Below are 22,377 nucleotides of genomic sequence, written 5' to 3' on the forward strand. Positions count from 1 at the left end.
GCTTAAGCGTGTTTCCGCACACACAAGCCTGGATACTAAGAAGATATGACATTAGGCCTTCTTGAAGCTCAGACTGAGGCTAGAGAAGCAGCAGAGTGTTGCCTGTGTAAGAATCGAAGTCCAGACCACAAGATCTTAAGAGTGGCTGCAATCAGTAAATTCACCAGGTGAGGGGTTAACCTTCCTGTATAACAATGTTGATCGATCAGGCAGACTTTGGACTACTGGCCAAGAAACTGTGTGATGGGAAAAGTAATGCGAGCTCTGTGCTGGGGTCACCCGCCGCACACGAAGCAGGGCGTTGTAGGGGGGTTCAGCCCCTACCTTCCCCTGAATGGAGGCGGTGTAGTCCCTATTTCCAGGAGAGCACAATACTGCATGCACTCCAGTGAAGGGCTTGCAGGAACTTTGCATCCCTACAGCCAGGCACAAAATGCCAAGGTCTCATACCTGTTCGGAAGAGGCCCCATCGCCTGTGAGAGAGAAGGAGGACTGCAGTGTGCCATTCAAATGTAGCTTGTGGCAAACTGACTGCAGAAAAATATTATGATTAAAGCCTGAAACCTTCTCTCATCGCACAGATGAAACCCATCCTGAGCCAAGAGAGACTAATATGGATTAAAAAAGGCTTAAGTGTTTAACAGTGGAAAGGCTAAGAAGATAAGTAATAAAGTAAATATATTAATGAATAAATAAAACATTAAGTGAAAACTTTGCCTGACAGGACCTTTATGATATCAAATCTACCAATACGGGCAGGTCGACAAAGACTACACTGATGCGTAACTGCATAACACCAGCCAAGGTATAAATAACCTTCTGCGGCTCAGAGGCTACACAAACCGTGACAGTACACATCACATGTATGACAAGGTCCTAGGTTTACAATTATCAAGGTAAGAGTTCTTCGACTCCATCTTGCATTTTACAGTTATGTCTAAAATGTCCAGTTTTTTTCTGTGTACACCAGAGCCTCCTGATTCAGGGTTCTGTTTTTGCAGCGGATCGTGAATCTCTCAGTAAGCCTCAAATCCAGATTGGTCATTACCGTATTTGTGGGACCGGTCTCTGTGATACCAAATAGATTAAAAAGTTTTATACCGAGTCTCTGAGAGATCAAGTAGTTTAAAGTTAACGGTTAGTTATGACATGCTGGACCATTTTTTGTCAGCAGACAGGCTAACATCCCATTTCCGGGGGCTGTAACAGGAAGTGATGTATAAAAAACAACCTCCCCAATTGCATCCTGAAGAAAAAAAAAATCCTTCCCTAGCAGGCTGCTGACTGAACAAAACAGAAATAAGTAAAGGCTACATTATTGATGCTTTCAAAATTATCCATCTCTCTAGCCCCTTTGCCACTTAACTCCCCCTCCCTCCCTGTATCCTGACTCTGTAGCTGCCTGCAAGCGACACGTGAGGCCTAAGAAATTCATCAATCAGTAAACAATGCAAGTGAGGATGGTGGAAAAAAGCGCACAAGTGGAAACATGGTATACTATAGAATGACGGAGCAAAAATACCCTACCAATATGGCAACTGCACTGACATTATTATGGCTGGTAGTACGTGGAAACAAAAGGAAGCAGCTCATCAAATGCAGTGAAGAAGAGAACATGAAAAAGGAAAGCTGTAAACAAGAAGCTAGAAGTGACTACTGTAGCACGCCGGTAGCTTATTGGCAGATGCAGGCCCCAAGCTGTGTACAAAAATACATTCTGACCTTAAAACCTGTAAACACCGAAAACTGAAAATTCACCAGATGGTCCCCCATGCAGTGGAGTGGCTGACAAATCACCTCAGAGCACATGTCAGCAGGACACGTATTAAGGAATAAAGAACAACAAATTAGATGTATATTTATTGCAAAATATCACACTGTGTGTATTGGCTGTAGATTATTAAAGCCTGTATTATATCTTATTTCAATTTTTCCACGAGTTTGCAGTTCAGACTGTAACAGTTGGTGTCTAGCGTGCAAACCAGAATTTCTGTTAATTGCTCAACTAATACATTCATAAAGTCCTGGTCCTGTAAAAGCTATGACATGGATCCCAAAAAGTACCTACCCTTATTTTTCAAATACTGTCGTGCAGAACACCTCTGATTTGTAGGAAAATTTGGAAGCACCATTCATAAATATGTTATACAAGTCAGGATTTACTAGGATGCAGGCTTTCTGCCCCATTATGTCGGAGGGAGACAGGCAGCAGTTGCAAGCCTTGTCTTGACCTATGGTACCCATAACTGGTAAGTACCTACATTGTGATCCAGCTGGAAGATCTCTCTAGGCCTCCAGGTATCGGGTTATAGCCAGCGACCCATGTGGATTGTACAGAACAGACAGGGGGACCGCGGGTTCTCCCATGGGCTGCATCACAGGTAGGACCAGAGAGACACATGCAACAGTCCTTCCAGGAAGAGATGTTTTAAGGTATCGGTCTTCAAACTGAGGGGCCTCAAGTGATTCCCAAGGGGAGTGGGGGAGTTGCCAGGCTCTGGCCAAAAGAAATACTATACAGAAAAATGTTCTTTGTTTAAGCAGAAAACAATTCACTGGAACGCTTAAATAAGTCTAGATATGTTTAAACATTGGCACCTTAATAGAATAATTGTGAAAAATCCTGAGTGGGGGGCCGATGATTTTCATTTTTTGACTTGGGGGTGGGGCATTAAAAAGTTTGAAAACCACTGTTTTAAGGAATGGGCAAAGTAGGCTCCGGCCCAAGGCCCCCTGCCCCACTGATAGAGCCAGCTCTATTCTGCAAAGAATCTCGACGTGATGACCTTGAATAATTCTTAAACAGATTGTTTTAAATACTGTTTTCCTTTTAATTTGATTTTAATGTGGTGATGCGTGAGTGTCTATTAAAGACATTTTGAAGAAATGTGTTTATGTTTCATGCAACATCCTTAAAAAAAGTTTCTTTTAGATCAAAACATATGAGAAATGGAAGAGGCACAGAGATTATTTTCAGTAATAACAGTGAGCTGCTGCTGCGTTACAATATTAAAAACACAGCACTATCCCTGAATAATAGATGTGAACAGATTTATAATTTGGAGGAGTGAGCCTGTGCACTATCAGTGACCTGGCCAAAGAGGGAATGAAAGAGCTGACATTGGACCATTAATTCAAAGCTGTTCTGAACAGGGACCCTCAAAACACGTTTGGCCCAGAGCCTCCAAAATCCTTAAGATGTCCCTGCTTTCAGGGTCCAAGCCAACTTCCTGTAGGAGCTACCCTCCTGTCCCCATCAGCCCCCTCGAAGTCGGGTCACATAAGCATTGTGGTATTTGAAAATCTTTACTAAGGGCCAGTGGCGGCCGGCAGTTTTGGGGGGGGAGCACTCTCACACATTCTTTCACACACGCACATCCATTAACAACACTCATCAAATTCAAACATACACGCACACACCTAACATTCATTTAAAAAGATCACACACACTTACCTTCAGCCTCCGAAGTCCAAGGAGGGTTGGGACTGCTGGCTTCCCTCTCTGGCTGACCTTAGGTCAGCCAATGAGGGAAGGCAGCAGTCCCAACTTCGTCACAGAGTGGGATGGGGTCAGTGAGACTGCTGATCCCACCCCACTCTGTGACGAGGTGTCACTGATTGGCACTCGCCCTGGGCACTTCAGGGCTTAAACCTGAAGCGCCCAGGTTGAAGTCAATGGGTGACGCTTCCCTCTTCACCCGGGGGAGGGCCTTGAGGCACCTGTGCTGAGCCGAGGAGGTCACGCCCACAGGAGCAAGGACCTTTTCAGCCCAGCAAAGTTCGGCTCAGGCAGCCCGGAGACTGTGCAAATCGCGCATGTCTGCTCCTGGCTGCATGACCTGAACATGATGAGTGTCTGTCATGCTGACCTTTGTTCAGCCTGACTGGCACTCTTCATGAGGTGCAAAAGGTGAGGGGGCGTCCAAAAGGACGGGCCGCCATGCTATGGGCTATGCTAGAACAGATAAAATGGTAAAGAACTGTTGTCATTGCCTTTATGGCATTAGCACAGGTGAAAAAAAAATTAAAAAGAAGAGAGCAAACACTGAAAACACAACCTAACAAAACCCCTGACTTCTTACCTACTGGAATGAGAAATTGTGCTCCAGCCACACACTCCCTTCATAGGGAAAAGGACGCCCTCGTTTTTGCAGCCACAGAAAGTAAATGGCCAGACTTCCCATGTCTGACACATGTCCTTCAGAATGGCTCCCTGCGCAAAGATGCGCCTCTAAATAGGGTAAAATACAGAGTTTTCATGGCAGTGTCCTCAGAGTACTGAAAGGGGCGGTGCTCTGCTCAAGTGCAGCTTGTGGTAACTAGTCGTAAGAAATGTGCAGGATGCCACCAACAGCGCCTTGAGACCCTCACGGGTAAGTAGTTGCGCTTTATAAAAACTGATTGATTGACTGTGTTTCTCATTTGTCTTACAGGAGTATATATTATGGGAAAGCGTTATCAAGACGTGGGTCTATATCATTAAATATTTCAACATCACAAATTAAAAATCTAATAACTCATACAGTGCTACATCGTCATAACAGACAATAAGCACAGGTTACAGGTCAAAGGTCATACGTCGTAGGTCATAAGCCTGAAATCCATGGCAATGCTAGCCCTGGTCTCAGTAGTCATGAAGGCGGAGTCAGTAACAGGGCTATACAAACGTATTTACTGCTTGCTTTTCAACCAGCACCTCAGGAGCAAATTGAGGGCTTGTGCTCCTTGAGGGTAGGAGAAAAGGTGAATCTGTGATGATGTCATGCGTCAAGGGGTGCATGTCGTCACTCTGGCTAGCCTGGAACCGGGTGAATTACGGTTAGGGATGAGCTTGTAGCTTTTGCAGAATTGACATTTACTATATTTCAAATGCTGCTTCACAGACGTAAGGGCGTCCTAAAATACGTTATATTTATACTTAAAATTAAGCCATGCCCCCAAGTAAGGAAAGTGAGGCTCGCTTACGAATCTGGGGCGCATGCGCTCACTACAAGGTTAATATTACTGCCTACAGGTGAGGCCTTTGGTGTCATAGAGGCAATGGGGCAAGTGGTTATGAGGGAAGATGGGAAAAGGGTGGTCTCATCAGGTGGTGGCTCTACCTCACCAAAAGAGACTGCTGAAGCTAAGGTCTCCCGAAGGCCTCATGTCGGCCTCAGGGATGTAACACAGCAAAGTTTGAGGGTTCTCGTCATGCAGCCTTGCGAGAACCTCTATCCAGAGTTACTTGATGCCCGAAAGCTTTGTTTTCCCACTACATCAGCATCCAGGGACATTATGTTAAAAAGCAACAACATATTAGCTTAAAACCTTCACTATGAATAATAAATTATTTTGCTGCATGGGAAACTCAAAGGGAGAAACCAATGACTCATAAAGGCTTCTAGAAATAAAACTTGCAAACGTACCCGAATGTTACATTCTTGGAAACACACACAGAAAAAAGAAAAATGAGAAAACAATATTACTAGAAAACAATGATCTTCTTATTAAGAACAGTGGCCCAGCAGCTTCTGAGAGCATTCATCCTGTGTTGCTAAGTAACATTACACTGCTATTACTTGGGAACAATAACCTTGCCTTACTTGAGAACAATGCAGCTCTGTCAGTAGGAAACAAACAAACTTGTATTCCTGGGGAACAATGAAATTGTGCTGTTAGGAAACAACCTATGCTGTTAGGGAACAACGATCGTGTCCTGCCAGGGAACAATTACCTGGTGCTATTAGGGAACAATGATATTGTGTTACTGAGGCACAATAAACTAGAATTAACCTGGAAACAATTACCTTGACTTAGTAAGGAACAGTACATTTGAGATAGCCCCACCAGAGAGAAATGAACTTGTATTTCTGGGAAGTAATGAACTTGTATTCCCAGGGAACAATGAACGTGTTATACTAAGGAACAATGAAATTGTGTTATTAGGGAACAATGAACTAGTATTAACAGAGAAACAATGACCTTGTCTTCATAAGCAGCAATAAACGTGTGAAACCAGAGAACAATAAACTCAGGTTACTAGGAAACTGTAGCTCAGCAGCACTGGAGAACAAAGAAATTGTGTAAATAGGGATCTTGTGTTACCAGGGGACTAGGGAACTTAAGTTACTAGGGAACACTGAACTTGCATTAAATGTGATCGCTGAATAGGAGTTACTAGAGAACAACTAACTTGTGCTGCTAGCAAACAATGTCCTGTGTTAAGAAACAATGGGCATATTATCAACTACTAGTGACGGAAGAAAACCACCTTAACCTAATGGATGTCGGGAAAACACTATGGGTTAACTAATCAGAAAGTTAATAAGACATACAGAAAAGATTGTGGTCACGGCTAAGGGAGATAGGCCGCTCTCAACAATGTATGTTCCCATACATTGATGCATTCTGAATACACATGGCATTCTCAAAATGTGGCTCGAGCTTACTTTGTTTTTGCTTCCTGAAGTAAGGAGGGGTCGTCGGTCGCCAGGTATACTCGCCGCTTGTCTATCTGCATTCTGCGCGCGAGAAGCTGAAAATGTTCCTCAACGTGCACCATGTACTCTTCTATCGGATGGAAGGCAGCTTCTGTTCCCACTTTATCCGTCCTCCTGACGTGAACACTGGGACAGAATGCAAAAACTCAGCAGGGTACATCACAGGACATCCTAAAAGTCTATCAACAAAGGCAGACTGTTCTATAATCCAATTTCACACTTTGGAAATAGAAAATGTACAAGCGGAAACACCTCTACACTGCTGCAATTTTCTTTGTCAACTGAAGTCAAAATTGAATATAGTGAGTTTGAAAACAGAAGCTATGAAGGGAGGCTCACATGATCAGCACATTCCATTTGAGAAAACTTTGTAACCTTTTTACACATTGGCCAGCTTGGCAATCATCAGCTCTTTATAGCAAGAACTGTGTCCTTCTCGGGTCCAGTGGCGGGTGGGAGAAGGTATCAACCACTGCAACTAATGCTTGTTATACTCTCTTCATATGTTTGTTGTTTTGTTCAATGTTGTGTAGGCCCATGAAGCCACAAAGTGGCATTCTGCAAATGGCAACAAATACAATTTGCCCTATTTAAGTAGGTGTAAACAGCGACTTATTTAATTCATATTTGGGTGGGGGCAGCTAATTATATAATGCGGACCTTGTCCTTGTGCACAGCAGAACATTTTACATAGAACAGAGAGGACACACTGCTGCCTGTGGGTCACAGTAGCTTGGTTAGACATGTTCGAAAGGAGGGGTGAGCAGAGGCAGGCGTTAAAGGGCATTGTGGACTACAACCTTGACAGAATTCAATGAGCTTTCATAATATACAGGGTTGTAATGTAGACTCCGTTGAGGGGTGGGAGGAGGAGAGGGGGAGAAGATGCAGCTAGAACAGTAGGATGCAGAGTTCCTTTTTGATGCTTGGCAGGGGAGAGATCAGTCGCGGGGAGGCGGAGTGAGGTGTTCAGAGGGATGTTTTAAAAAAGTAGAAAAATACTATTTTTTCTGGTTGTGGGGCATTCCAGGATCAGCTGGTTCGTGCTGCAGTTGGTACAGAAGTGATCAGTGAAGGAGAGTTTGTTGGCTAGATAGTCAGGTTTGTGAAGGTCAAATTTCAGTTCTTCTGTCAGAAGACAGCCTTCTGGATGGCTCGAAGGTGTCTTTTATAGGGGCAGGAGTGGAGCTGAAAGGCCACTGACGAGTGCAGTGCTTTCATCGCTATTGGATACCAGGAGGGCCTAAATGGTATTGCAGAGGATGGAGGCTGGGAAGAAGGGTTTGATTCTGTTCACCAGAGGATGCCCGATAGAGATGGTTTATCCTGCGTTTTTTATCTATTTGATTCCATACGCAGGGTCAGAAAAGTCTGGGGGGTTTCCTGATGCTCCAGCATGCCGGGTTCTCAAGGATGGGTCTGCATGCATTAAGCTATACATATTTTGGGGCATTTTTCTGTTTCAGCAATTCTAGTATTTCAAAGACTTTGCTTAACAAGTACCAATCCCTTGCTAGTTGACAGAAACAGAATGCCTTCGTATATGGGTCATTTAGGGGCTGTCATAAGCTTGATAACTTTAATCCCACACGCTCCTCATCTGTCCTGAGGTTGACCACTGTACTACCTTAGGATCGAAAAATCTAGTTGCCAAAAGTGGATGCGGTTGGATCATGAACAGCGATCATAAATAAAACTTCATTTTCTGAGGATTCATTATTATACGCCATAATTCTGCCAGTTGGGCTTGTCTTTCTTACTTGAAATTGTGTTTGTTATAAGCACATGTATAAAAGATAATCATGCAGTGAGCGATGACTTCACATGTGTGCCTTCGATGCATATGTCCTTTAACTGGGGGCCTGGGTATGGCCGGTAAGGTACGCAGTTCTGTTTCATCCTTAGCATATACTTGTGTTTGGTTGGTTAAAGTAGATCACTGTGTGGGGAATACAGGCTTTTTATATTAAGTTGCAAGACGTTTACTCAGAACAATTGCTATTTTGAGCCACACAGGCCTTGTGTGTCAAAAGAGTTGATTGCCAATGTACAGTGACTGCAATGGAACATGTTAGATGAACACTTAATTCTTTCCGTACAATTCTTCAGGAACAATACATATATAAGACAAGTGAAAACGGATAGAAAGCCACAATTTAAGTGAATATATGCAAAGAAAGTCCAAAGTGTGTATGAAACGTATGTAAGAGTGAAGTTAAAGTTATGTCTTGATAGGCTTAGAGAAGCTTACAAAAAAGGTACCACCTACAAGTACTGGACCGATAATAGTTTTTAACATAACTGTATGTTCTTAATGTCCCATTAATACATGTTCCAGGGGCCAATACAAGATAAATGCCATTCGCACAGGTTCCATGCACCAAACATAGACTCAAAGCACATAACAGGGGTTAAGCAGAATGTTCGGGAATGGTAATGCACTTTTAGAATAATAATTAGGGCCCTAGGAATGAGGTCACTGAAAGTAACAGGGGCAGAGAAAATGTCCTCGGAAGGTTTAGTTGAAAAAAAAAAAGTTTCCATAAACTGTGTATTTGCCTAAAGTGTTTGCTAAGCAATCTCTGCAAACTGGCAATATGATGTGACAGGATGGCTGCATCTTCATGTAATCTGAGAAGCAGCATCAAAGCGGTCATCCACATTCTGATTGGCTGGTGAAACATCCCAAGCAGCCCTTAAAATCTGTGGAAACATGTCTTTCAAAAGTTAAAACTCACTCACTCTGGACATCCTAATTGGTCAACCATTGACAGCCTGTTCAATGTAGGAATGCAAACAAATCATATAGCTCCTGGAGGTTCTAGTCTTACTGCTTGTAGTACAGAAAAAGTGCATGAAATCAACCCAAAAGGCTGGGGGAAGGGACAATGCATCCAAAGGTATGCTAATAAGATACACATGGAAACCACCATCCACCCCTCCAGGAACTCTGCGACTCCCTCTCAAACCACTTCCACAGAAAAATTACCTACCACCATCTACAACAACTTTGACCCTTCAATCCGCTACCTCCCACAATCAGCATCCACAAGCCACACACTGACCACCTGTACCCCAGTCACCACACAGTCCACAGCCACCATCATGGCATCAATACAGAACTCACTGCCCCCCACCCCACTGTCTAACTGTGGATAGAGCACAATCAGCTCAGTACTAACCAGCATCCTCAACACCTCCGTAACTATGCGAATCCTCCTGGAAAGATGGGAGCATGCAGATGTCAGATCCCTTCTAAAGAAGCCTTCGCCGACCCAAACACCCTAAAAAATTACAGTCCAATCTCCCGGCTACCCTACCCTGCCAAAGTCATTGAAAAAGTCATCAACCGGCAGCTCACAGAACACCTTCATGGACGGCATCAGAGCCCTTCTCGACCGAGGAGAAACAGCAGCGCTAATCCTGCTGGACTTCTCTGCGGCATTCAAAGCTCCCTCCCACCACATGCTCCTCAAGAGACTCCAAAACATTGGCATTCAACAAGGCACCCTTAAGTGGATCACCTCTTTTCTGTCAGGCCGCACCCAAAGCCTCTGACTTCCACCTTTCACCTACAAACCCGAAACCATCGCTTGCGGCGTACCTCAAGGATCTTAACTCAGACCCACCATATTCAACATCTACATGACCACCCTTGCAGACATTATCAGATCCAATGGCATCGCTCACCGAGGACCCACACAACACCAAAACTGATTTCTGGAAAACTGTGAACGTTAAGCAACTTGGATGAGAGACAGCTGCCTTAAGCTCGAAACCGACAAGACCGAGTTCCTGATAATTGGGAAGAACACCAACATCTGGGATCACAGCTGATGGCCAGCAGAACTCGGACCAACACCCACCCCCATCGGACCACGCCCACAACCTCAGCGTCATCCTAGACAACCAATTGTCCTTAAAACAACAAGTGTACTCATTCGCCTCCTTCTGCTCTGCATAATCTGGATGCTACATTACATCTTCAGAAGGATCCCCATCAATACAATGAAAACAGTCATGCACGCACTGGTCACCACCCGCCTCGACTACGGCAATGCTCTCTATACTGCTATCTCCACCCATCTACTCAAGACTACAGACCCTAAAGAACACAGCTGCTGGACTCATCCTGAACCTCCCTAAAAGCACCAGCATTACCCCTCACTTCAGGGAACTCCACTGGCTCCCAGTCCAGAAGAAATGTCATCTCAAGATCCTCACACTGGCTTTTAAAGCTTTCCACAATCAAAGATTGACCTACACCAACCACAAACGAAACTTCCATGCCCCCGCAAGACAGCTGTGTTTCACCACTCTCAACCTCACCCACCCCCTCATCCATCGCACATACAGCAGTGGCCACTCCTTCGCCTACATCGCAGCCACGTCCTGAAACAACCTACCCCTGCACCTCCAAACAGCACCCTCCTTGGCAGTTTTCAGAAAAAGGCTCAAGACATGGCTATTCGAAGGAGACACAGAATCTTCTGCGCCCAGAGGCCCTTCTGGGTGACAGTGCGGTGCTTAATAAATGAATGATTGATTGATTGAAAATGAACACTGGTGAAACAATAAAACAGAATGCTGAAAATGACTACCTAAAAGACAACAACACCTGGAATGGCCTGTAATTGAAACCTGGACATCTGTGGGGCATTCACCAGAAAGAAACAGGCTACAGTGTATAAGCATACTTATTTGCAATATGTTAAGCAGTGATTCAGACAAAGCAGCATCTGTCAATTCACTGTTCTCTCCATATAAGGTGACATCAGTGCTTTGGTTTCTGTAATTAGAACTACAAAGTAAATCATTCTGTTCTACTTTCCTCAGATATGGGAAATGTTCATCTTTTTTAGGTCCTGTTTTTTTATACATTCTTACTGCAGTTGTGTCCTGATCTAGGAATATGTATCTAACGAGAAAACAGTATCCCTAGCTACCTGTAATAATTCATTACATGTGGATAGCGACACCACAAAATGGGCACACTCCTCGCCAGCGGTGCAGGTGTTGGCTTCATTATGAGTGTGGAAGGGAAGATTGAACACAGGTGCCTGAGACTGCCAAAATTATGCTCATGGCACACCAACACATTGTCCAGGAGCTTACATACTTACAAACTCCAAACCCCATGGGGCTTGTGGGGGTTCTGGTTTAGCTTAGGCAGGGCATGGCTGAATAAGTGGAACTAAAACCTGAAGGTGTGCAGTGGGGGTGAGGAAGTGCAAAATTACTGCTGTCCCTGATTAGAATCCCAAGGATCAAACAAAGTTTCATATTTCCCTAGCACTATAGTGCAGTGGTTCCCAACCTGTGGTCCGGGCACCCCTTGTGGTCCGCAAAGCCTCCTCAGGGTGTCTGTGACTGCTTAGAATTTTGAATAATATTAACAGATAAGGTCCCCAGCTTTTAGTAATGACACAGTGGGGAGGTCCCCAGATCCCAGTAATGATTCAGTGGGGGTCCCCGGGTTTCAGATATGATAAAGTGGGGGTCCACAGAAGTCAAAAGATTGGGAACCACTGCTACAGTGCATTCTCCCTGATGCTATACAGGTTCCTAAAATACAGGATCAGGTACCAAGGGTGTCTTCCAGCTGAAATATTCTTAATGTCTAACACTGTTTATGAGTCACAGGACTCACCAGTGGCTTAGGATAATGTACATCTTATGTCAGACAGGTAATGCAACATGGACCGCTGGGCTCTGAAGGTCCTTGGAGGCATACATTAACAGTGCATTCAATTTACCAGCAATGAGCGGTACATGCGCCAAAATGGTAAAAGACAAACAGACCTATTAAGTATGATCAGGACTCCACCTGTGGTTCTGTCTCTAGGGGAGGACATGTGTCTTTGTTTACCGTCCTGGTGCACACCTGTGTCTGCTTGTTTACTGACTTACAGTTTACAAAGAACACTGCTCTTAAGAGCCCTGAAGATATTGTGGGGACCCTGGCCCATCACAACACAAAAGAGGGACAATGTAAGAGTTATCTGTTTACATTTTGAGATTTAACAATGTTACTGGAGATTTGAACCTAGTGGTGTGTGTACTCACTATCCCAAGCCTAGCCCTGGGGTGGACAAGTAAAGGAGAGGGAGGGGGGAGGCAAGAAAGAGAGCAGGACAAGGAGACAGGGAGGGATTATAGGAGGTATAACAAGGGGCAAAAGGGAGGGCAAGAGGGATGAAGAAAGGAGAGGGCTCAGAGGCCATATTTTCACAAATAACCAGAACCCTGCTTTCCTCTAATTTTGATGGAGAGGATCGATCTGAAATTGATACTTAAAAGGTAAAATACTAAAATAGGATCCCCCGCAAACCACCTCTATGTGAGGTCAAAATCACTGTAAACCTGTGCACGTCATCTGTAGCATGCAGGTAATGTTTGCTCGTAGCAAGCCCTGCTTTGCAGTATCTCTTCTTTGATGAAAAGTAGTGGAATTGTAAAAGGCAGTTTTTGACATGTGACCCGATGACTTGATGTTACCAACTAGACCACCACCCACCTACATGGAGTATACAACAAAATAATACAGCTATTAATAATATTAGTGATAATAATTCTCCCCCACTATTTTTCCTAATATTTCTACAACTATTGTTAAATAATATTCTTACCCGATAACAGGATGCCTGAACCCAAGTTTTCTGGTGGCTTCTTCGATTTCTTTCTCCAGCCAGGGCTGGGGGCGAATCAGGTACTTGACAAACTGGGAGACCCACCAAGCGGCAGGGTCTCCGTGAACGCGTATTAGCCGGTCTGCTAGATCCTCTGGGACGGCAAGCGGTAGATATGGTGGTCGAGGGTGCAGACTGTCCACGATGGGGAGCTCCACTACCTGAACATCCTTGTCGTTTGCCTCACCTGCAGAAGAAGGCACAGTATTAAGAACTGCACTGCTTCACACAAGAGCATGCCACTCAACTTTTAATCAGAGTCCAGGAGAATGATCAACACAGGCAACATGGATAGACTACTCTCTTTTTTAGGTCTGTTGTGATAGCTTGCTATCACCAGACATCATGTTAACAAAATAAAAACAACAACCTACAGAAAGGAGCTTTGGGCCAGTGTTCTACCGTCATTTGTTAGTTTGGGTAAGCCCCCTTCAGCCATTGGCTTGTTTGCTTGTGTCCTTCATGTTTTTTGTCACCTTGCGCCATTTCAAAGATGTTTATATTTTGCCTGTGTTCGTTTTGCACTGGTCAGCATTGAAAGTGGTCCGTGTACTTCATGCCGGCCGAACGACGAGACAGGCGCCACACAATTAAGGTGACAGCTCCATCAGCACTGGTGCACCCCCAGGGGAGGGATTTCAGCTGCAGGTGGAACCTTAATCCTTACACAAATGGCTGCCATCTTGAAGCGTCAACTCTTTTGTGAAGAACAGAGTATTCTAGGAAAATACAAGAATGTGTTTTTTGGATGACTAAACATACCGCTGCCAGCGGTTGAGTTTAACAGCACTGTTTTTCACTTTACTTTTAAATTTACTAAGAAAGTATTTTTTTAAAACCGTTACAATGTTTACAACTAAGTGTAAATTTAACTATCATATTTACGTAGAAAAAAATAGAAAAAAAGTATTTTGTATAAATTGGGTTTCTTGCGGTCATTACAAGATGGCATTTACCTTTGTGAAGAAGTCGCTTTATTTCTAGAAGACAAGGCAAACAAGTAGGCAATTGTCATCAACTAGAGCAGTGGTTCTTCACCTTTTGACTTCCAGGAAGCCCCACTGAATCATTACAGGAAGCTCGGACCCCGTCTAATTTCTACGATTTGAGCCTCAAAGCAATACACGACAATATAGAAACAAGTAAAAATGAAACAAAATATAGAAACTTTGATTTATTTTATTTCATTCACAAACAAAAATACACAAAATTCGATTTTTTTTCATTTCAATTAGAACGTTGGAGCTTTTCAAAAAGTAGTTTTATTTGTAAAATACCGATCAATAGGCTAGGAATTAGAATCCTACTTTGTCTTTTTTGGCTGTGGTGCATTCTCTTTGATTCAAATGAAGCTGCTGTCATTACCAGAATCCATTTGCTGTACTTGGCCTACTCCCACAATTTAAGTTAAGGATACTAACTTAATTTTTAACCTCAAATTCTTAATTCCTCCACACTTCCAGAGTATATAAAAGTGTGCAAATTTACTTTTTGCTTTTTTTACATATACTTTATTAATCTACTATTATTTAATATTCTGAACAGCTGTGGACTATGAGTTAAGAACCGCTGAACTACAGAACGTATCTTTCCTAAATGGCTGGTCTACTCCTATGAACCGGATTACAGACTTAAGAGCAGCATCTTTTCAACAAAGGTCCGTCTCTTTTTATATCCCAGTGGCTGCTAACACACTTATAGCATGCAAGGCTTGCAGACGAACATGTTACTTACATTTGGTAATGCCTTATCTGGTAGAGACTCTAGCTGCAGATTCCTACCCCTTAGAATTATACTCAAGCATCAGACTGAATCCAGAATTTTGTTGTGCTCAGTACTCCTGTGCGCCAGTACGTGGTGGTGTTCGGCTCCAAAGGGCATCATTGACGTCATCTGCGCCAATTCTTTTTGCACCTTTTCATGCCCCGAGAGCAGAACCACGAAGAACACTGACCACTGGTGTGCAAAACTAGTGCCCTGTAAGGAAAATAGCCCTGTCCCTAGAAACCGATACGTAGAGCGGCTAGAGGAATGTCTTTACCAGATAAGGCGTTACCGAAGGTCAGTAACTTGTTTATCTGAGAGAGACTTATAGCCACAGATTCTTTACCTCAGAATAGATATCCATGCAATACCTCAACGGATGTGAGTCTGTGCAACAATTGCATACCAAAAGGTTCTGCAGCAGTCAATGGGCAGAGTGCCTGCCCTGACAGACCAGACTGTCCAGGTAGTAGTACTTAGTGAATCTATGCAGATAGGCCCACATTGCTGTCTGCCAGATGTCCAGGACTGAGACTCCATGTGCTAACGCAGTGGTTGCAGCCTTTGCTCTGGTGGAATGAGCATGCAACCCCTCTGGGGGTTGGTTCTTGGCCAAAGCGTAGCGGATTTGAAGGCAGAGCATGATCCATTGGGAGATGGTCTGTTTCTCCACAGACTTCTCTTTCTTGGCCCTGACATACCCCACAAAGAGTTGCTCATCCTCCCTGAATGATTTTCTGCAGTCAAAGTAGAACAACCACCCTTTTTTTGGTACAGCTGGTGGAGCCTCTCCTCTTCCTTAGAGGAATGAGGTGGAGTGTAAAAGATAGGCAGATGGGATGACTACCTTCTGCTAGAAGGATTCTAGGGTTCGAAGAACCAGACTGTCGTGGAAAAACAAAATATAGGGAGACTGAGAGGACAATGCCTGTAGCTCAATGACCCTCCAGGAAGATAAGTCCATCTTGACTGTGAGCATCCTAAAAGGACAAGAATGAAGCTGCTCAAAGGCAGTGCACATTAAGAAAGAAAGAACCAAGTTAAGGTCCCATTGAGGCATCACAAAGGGAGCTGAGGGAAGCGTACTGCAGAGCTTTAATATACCTATTTACAATAGGGGACTTGAAGAGAGAAGGCTGATCTGGCAGTTAAATAACCTCTCAAAGTACCCATTGCAGAACCCTGCTGGCCCAGGGGTTAGGATCAACAAAAGAACCTGGGAAAGGGGAGCAGATAAAGGATCAACCTGTTTCTCGGCACACCATGCCACAAACGGCTGGCATATACCATCTTGGTGGAAGGACGCTGAGCTGCCGAGATAACATCACAGACTTTAGGCAGAAGGTTGAAACCTATCACCTTTTGCTGCTCAATTTCCAGAGGGTTGACAGGTTCAAGTGGAGAACTCTCCCCTGTTGCTGCAACAGATCCTCCTGAAGGGGCAGCCCGATCAGAGGACCGAAAGCCATGCTGAACAGCTCAGGATACCCAACTATCCTGGCCCAGTCTGAAGCCATAAGGATAACTTGGGCTTTCAATGCCAGCCGGATTGCTTAGAGCAATAGGTAGTCTGGATTACCCAGGAAACAAAAGGCCTCTTATATCCACCTCTCCCATATGGCAGCCCCATCTCAGCAGTGACGCATCTGTCACTACTGCCAGAGCTGGTTGGGGAAGAGAGAGGGGTCTGCCGCTGAGCCAATCATGGGTCATTAACCACCACAGCAGATCGACTGCAGTACCCTTCGAGATGTGGACCATGTTTGCGAGATTCCATGATGCTACGCCCACAGAATTTCAGGTCCCACTGCAGAGCCTGCATATGCCAATGGCATGTGTCACAAGCAGGATGCAAGAGGCCATGATGCCCAGCAGGCTGAGCGTCAGTCTCACTGAAACTCAGGATAAAGACTGAAACATCAGTATCATAGCCTAAATATCCTGGACTTGCAATCTGGGAGGATAAGCCCAACACTATGCTATGTCCAGAACAGCTAGGAGGAGCAACATGGAAGAGGGTCGGTGTGACTTTGGCACTTGTATAGTGAACCCCATTCTTCTTGGGCACCTGAATGTAGCGGCCATAGCAACCACAACTTACTTCTGCTGCTGGCACCCTTTGTATGGCTCCCTTTGTCAAGACAGCACCCCCTTCCTGGCAGAGTACGGAAAGATGGTCCCCCATCAGCCTGCCATAAGTGGTTGGCATGGGTGAAGGGGTGGTCAGGAAAAGTGTGTAGCCCCTTCAGACAATCTGGAGAACCGGGTGGTCAGATGCTATTGACCTCCAGTGGAGCAGGTGATGGCGTATCCTGCCTCCCACTGTTTGCCAATGATTGTCGAAGGGCAAACTAAGGAGGTTTGGAGAATGCGGCAGCCGGGGGAGTGGTGGACTAGTCCAACTTCTGGCTGCCTGACCTCTGGGGTCTGTGGGTACTGTGGCCTTTGGCATGTAGGGGATGGGAAGCTTGCATGCTGTGGTGGCAGGGTGGGTAGAGACGAGGCTGTAAGCCACTTCCATGACCACAAAAGGAGCTAAAGGTGAGGGGCCACAGAATGGACAAAGGACCTGAGCGTGGCTCTGCTATCCTCGAAGTGCTCCAGCGCTTAGTACGCTTCGTCTCCGAAGAGACTGGAGGCATCAAAGGGCTTGCCATAAGTGAAGCGTGGACATCCCCAGAAAAAACAGTCGCCCGCAGCCAGTCTTAGAGCTGTAATTCCACCAATGAAGAAACCGCTCTGCCTAGCGAGTCGGTCGTGTCCAGCTTACATAGGATTGTGAACTTAGCTCTGTCTCTCCGGTCAGTAATAGCTTGTTTAGAGTATGGCCCGGGCCTCCTCCAGGATCACAGGAAGCTCCTGCACAACCGAATCTCAGAGTGAATGGGAGTAACGACCCAAAAGGCATGTGGTGTTCTCCAACTGTCCTGTTCACAGGAGCCCCTGTCCAAGGCTTGGACCAGACCCCCAAGCAGGACATCTGTGAGGGCTTCATGAAATGGGAGAAGCAGTTCTGAAGGATGACTCCCAGCTGAAGCACCTCCGTCAAGACGTTAGTCTTGACAGCCACGGAGGGCAGCAAAGGTCCAGGACCTCTCCATTCTCACCATCATAGCAAATGAGGCTCCCTCCTCTGTAGCCACGGTAGGAGGAGATACCAAGCGAGTATCTGGGGAGGTATCCAGTCCCCTGACATCCACCAAACTCTCACACCAGATGCCCTCATTGGGGTCTAAAGGCTGGTATTCAAAAGGGTCTAGTGGCACCACCTAATCTTCCACAAGTCCTACCCCAAAGGAATAAGGCTCAGGCTCCAGCCAGGAGGGAATGGCTTTAGTTGGAATCTGTGTCGACAATGCCCATCCAGCTTTGTGTCAGAGTCAGGAATAAGAATGGGAACGGGGCTGCCGGCATGGAAGAGTCAGCAGTGGGCCCGGTGTCAGGTGGTTCAAGCGGCGTTGATACAGATCCATCTGTTGATCCAAGGGGCCAGACTGGTGTCAAGGGCGAACCCACCAGGAGAAGACATGTAGGAGCCCCTCCCAAACCCACAGGACCCGAATGAGCTCCAGGAGGGACGGGCTGCACCAAATATGAGGTGCACGGCCTTATAAAACTTTTGAAGTTTGGCGGGGGTTGCTCCGGCTCCCAGAAAATCAGGGCAGTGCAGAGATGGCACAGGCTCAACCGCGGAGCCAGGCCTCAAAGTGTTGAGGCGCCCTAGTCTCATTTGATGACTCTGACGGACGGGGCAAAGTTCAGCTTCTTGCTCTTCTTTTTTTGTGGGATCTACCACAGTGGGACAACTTTGACTGCAGCAAAGATTGATGGCTTCTCAACCGATCCCGGTACCTTCCTCTTGACCAGGATTGAGACTGTTGCAGCATCGCATATCGTTGACATCCCTGCCACACCAGGACACAAGTCTCAAAAAGCTGTGACAAAAAGTGAAAAAATAGAATAAAAAGACATTCAAAAAGTGACTGAGGGTAGCTCTCTCTGAAGCTACACTGACTGGTGCAGAAAGGAAAGAACTGATTCTAGCGAGGTAGGGTGGCACCTACATAAGCACTACATGTCACTTCCGGTGACTTTTCCGCACTCTGGCAGAACCACTTTCAGACAAAGCTTTACCTAGCATGGAGGATAGGCCCTATGCAAGACCACATTTGCCCTACTCAAAGCAGAAAAGGTCTATTCCACCCGGACTACATTACAGGATTTTGCAGTGAAAGTTTAATTAAGCCTTGGTTCTTTGAGCAGTAGAGAGAAGAGAAAAAAACAGATTGATTTAGACTTCTGCCACCAAGATTGGAAAAGGCTCACAGTGGTTCACAACTTGAGAGGAGCTACTTAAAAGAATCTTTGAAACTATAAAGAGCCGTGCATTGCTGTGGCTAATGAGCACTCATATTGCGAGTCCTTAAGAGGCTGTGGGTGTCAACTCCATGGAAACTTCACCTGTCCTACATCCAGCGGGGTTTTCAACCTTATAAGGTCTGTAGAAAGTGTCAATGTCATTCACCTGAACACAGTTTCAGCCACAATTTGGAAGAAAGGACCAATTTGTCTCTTCTTTCTGGCTGTGCCGACTCCAGCAAAGGTCCTTTCCCTTTGATGAGTGTGAATTAAACTCGACTTCTGCAACAGAAGAGATAAGTGCCTTTCTCAAAGCCGCTCAGCAGATATCTTGCGCTTTTTGCTTAACAAACCGTAAATAGGATGTGAGCGACAGTTCCGTAAAAACGACTGCTCCTCACCCTAGTTTTTCATTGGCTACTGACGCAAGGGAAGTTAGCCGCTGATGGATCAGACGAGTATCCCAGGGATGGCCACTAGCATCAAGACGTACTCCCTTTAAAAGTGTCCCAAGGCCAGCTTTTTAAGATTTTTTACATCAATATTTAATACACCTAGGAAGAGGGATCTAGACCAGTGGTTCCCAACCTTTTGATTTCTGTGGACCCCCACTTTAACATTAATGGAACCCAGGGACCCCCACTGAGTCATTACTGGAAGCCGGAGACCTAATTTGTCAATATTTGTTGATATTTCTTTTTTTTCTAGGCTCTCACGGACCCCCTGAGAAGGCTTTGTGGACCCCCAGGGGTCCCCGGACCACAGGTTGGGAACCACTGATCTAGACTGATCCTTTTGCTTCCCTCTTTCGAAGTGCCGTGTGGTGCACCGGAAACACGTGCCACAAGTCTGTGCCACGTGACTTCACAGACACCTCAAACTGGAATCCGTCAGACTCCGCCTACAATATCTGGAGTGCGACACTGAAAATGCATCTCCAAGCATCCCCACCTACGGGAATATATTCCACCAACTGCAGGTGAAAAGGAACCGGATTCAAAGGCAGCACAACGATGAAAAAACGCAAACAAAGCTCACATTTTGACTACTGATTATTCTTAAGAATCACTTCTTTCTGTACTAGATATCGATTTAAGTGTGCAATTTTAGCAACGAAATACAATGCAACGTGGTAGGTTTTCCTGCAACAATGTTTTACTACATAATTTTCAAGCCAATCGTTATGATTTGAAAAAAAAACACATTCCTGTAATTTATTTCATTAACAGTTTTCCTTTTTTTTTTTAATGTAAAACCTGCAGTTAGCAGATTTTTCCCTCGGAGAAGTTATTTTTAAGTTGTCTACACCTCCAATCTTCTCTTTGAAGCATTCTGTTCAAGTTGAAGGTTTGATGCAGGGTGAATGCATGTCTGGAATTGTTTTAAAGTGATCCTGCCAGTCAAGGACACATCTCCAGCCTCCCTTTCAAGCCAGAAGCAGAATCACAGAATGCTTGGTCCCGGAAGTTCTGACTCTCAGACACACACGGTGGCCGGGGCAGCCTCCTGTAGTCCATCAAGTCAGGCTTCGTGGCTACGGACAGGGCCGACCTATTGAAATGCCTGGGCCATGCCTGACCTCACCATGGTGAGTTGATAACCACAGAGTGGCTGGACTCAGCAGTCACCATGTTCACCCATTTAGACCTACAGAAGAGGACACAGCTGAGATAGATACACGGGAAAATTAAATCAGGCTCATATCTGCCTCATTAGCAATAAGAAAATGAATGAAAAATTCCATAACAAACACTGTGGCTGGATTCTCTGATAAGTTCACGTCACACCCAAAGACAGGGCCATCTCGAAGCGATGGATGAAGAAGTTTGAGAGATCGGCACGCAGTTTAATTTTTTTTTAGAAGAATTGCTCCACTTGTGTGCAGGTCAACTCTAGGACTCCTAGTCGTCTGGACTGTCACTGTGGGCTGTAGTGACCCTACCTCCCGTGGGTACTGCCACTAGAACTCTGCAGCATGCAGCCAACCAGATAGTCCACCCCTATCATGCTATCAGTGATGTATGCAGCTGTCCATAAGCCCACCTGCACCTTTGATGGAAGGTAGGTCAACCTTACAACCACCGAGCTGAGCAGCTCCACTCTCTAGCCCAGTGTTTTTCAACCTTTTTTGGGCCAAGGCACACTTGTTTCATGAAAAAAATCACGAGGCACACCACCATTAGAAAATGTTAAAAAATTTAACTCTGTGCCTATATTGACTATATATAAAGTAATTCTCTTGAATAGGAATCAAATAAACACAAAGAAAGTATTTTATAATTACTTTATTATGAAATAGTAAGTAAACAGAAATATGAAAAATTATAAAATACTTTATTCAGTGCGCAACCTGGGCCTGTTTGGCTGAACACAAAGCTGATATTCTGGCTGGAATCGAAGAAAGACACACACGTAGCTCTTCGTCAACGGCTCTCAGTCTCTCTCTGTATTTAGTTTTTATAGCAATCATGCTTGAAAAGCTCATCTCACACAGATATGTAGTGGAAAATGGGAGCAATGTCAAAATAGCTTTGTTTGCCAGAAGGTGGAACTCCTTGGCAGTATCCAACCAAAAACTGTCCAAAGGTAGATCAGCAAATCTTAGCTTGAAACCACGATTTTGTCTCAGTCATTAATACGTCTGGAAATTGTGTTGTCTGAGAGAGGGACTTTGGCTATTTCCTTAGCTGCTTCAGGTCCGAGCATCTCCTCTACAATAGCTTTGCAGGCGGGAAGTATTAATGTCTCTGCCACAGTGTGCGACTTTTTTGACTTGGCTATAAGTTCAGCAACTTGATAGCTAGCTTTAAGAGCTCTTTCATTTACCTTTGTGGTTTTTCTCATGAAAGTTGCCTCTTTCTCCGTGTTTTGACGCAGGCGAACAAAATAGTCCGCATTCTTGTTTTGAAGCGAAGGGTGTTTCGTTTGGAGATGGCGTTTAAGTTTGCTTGGGACCATAGCACTGTTAGCTAGCTTTTAACCACACACCACGCACAGTGGAGTTGGTTTGTTTGCATCTCCGGTGAAAGTAAATCCAAATGAAATATAGCTTTCGCTATATTGCCTTGTGCCAGAGAATTTGC

The 22,377-nt window shown here is 44.9% G+C and overlaps 1 protein-coding gene across 2 annotated transcripts in view; it reads right to left on the minus strand.

Annotated features, from left to right (window-relative positions):
- Positions 1-22,377, minus strand: part of FUT8 (fucosyltransferase 8) — a 584,495-nt gene that overhangs the window by 50,308 nt on the left and 511,810 nt on the right. For both annotated transcript variants that reach the window (XM_069208896.1, XM_069208897.1), the window contains 2 exons: positions 13,112-13,358; positions 6,432-6,608 (listed from right to left, as the gene is read on the minus strand). In XM_069208896.1, the coding sequence (XP_069064997.1) occupies positions 6,432-6,608; positions 13,112-13,358 (424 nt within the window). The remainder of the gene's footprint in view (positions 1-6,431; positions 6,609-13,111; positions 13,359-22,377) is intronic.

This window comes from Pleurodeles waltl, chromosome 9 (assembly GCF_031143425.1).
Source record: "Pleurodeles waltl isolate 20211129_DDA chromosome 9, aPleWal1.hap1.20221129, whole genome shotgun sequence".
NCBI classification, from domain to species: Eukaryota; Metazoa; Chordata; class Amphibia; order Caudata; family Salamandridae; genus Pleurodeles; species Pleurodeles waltl.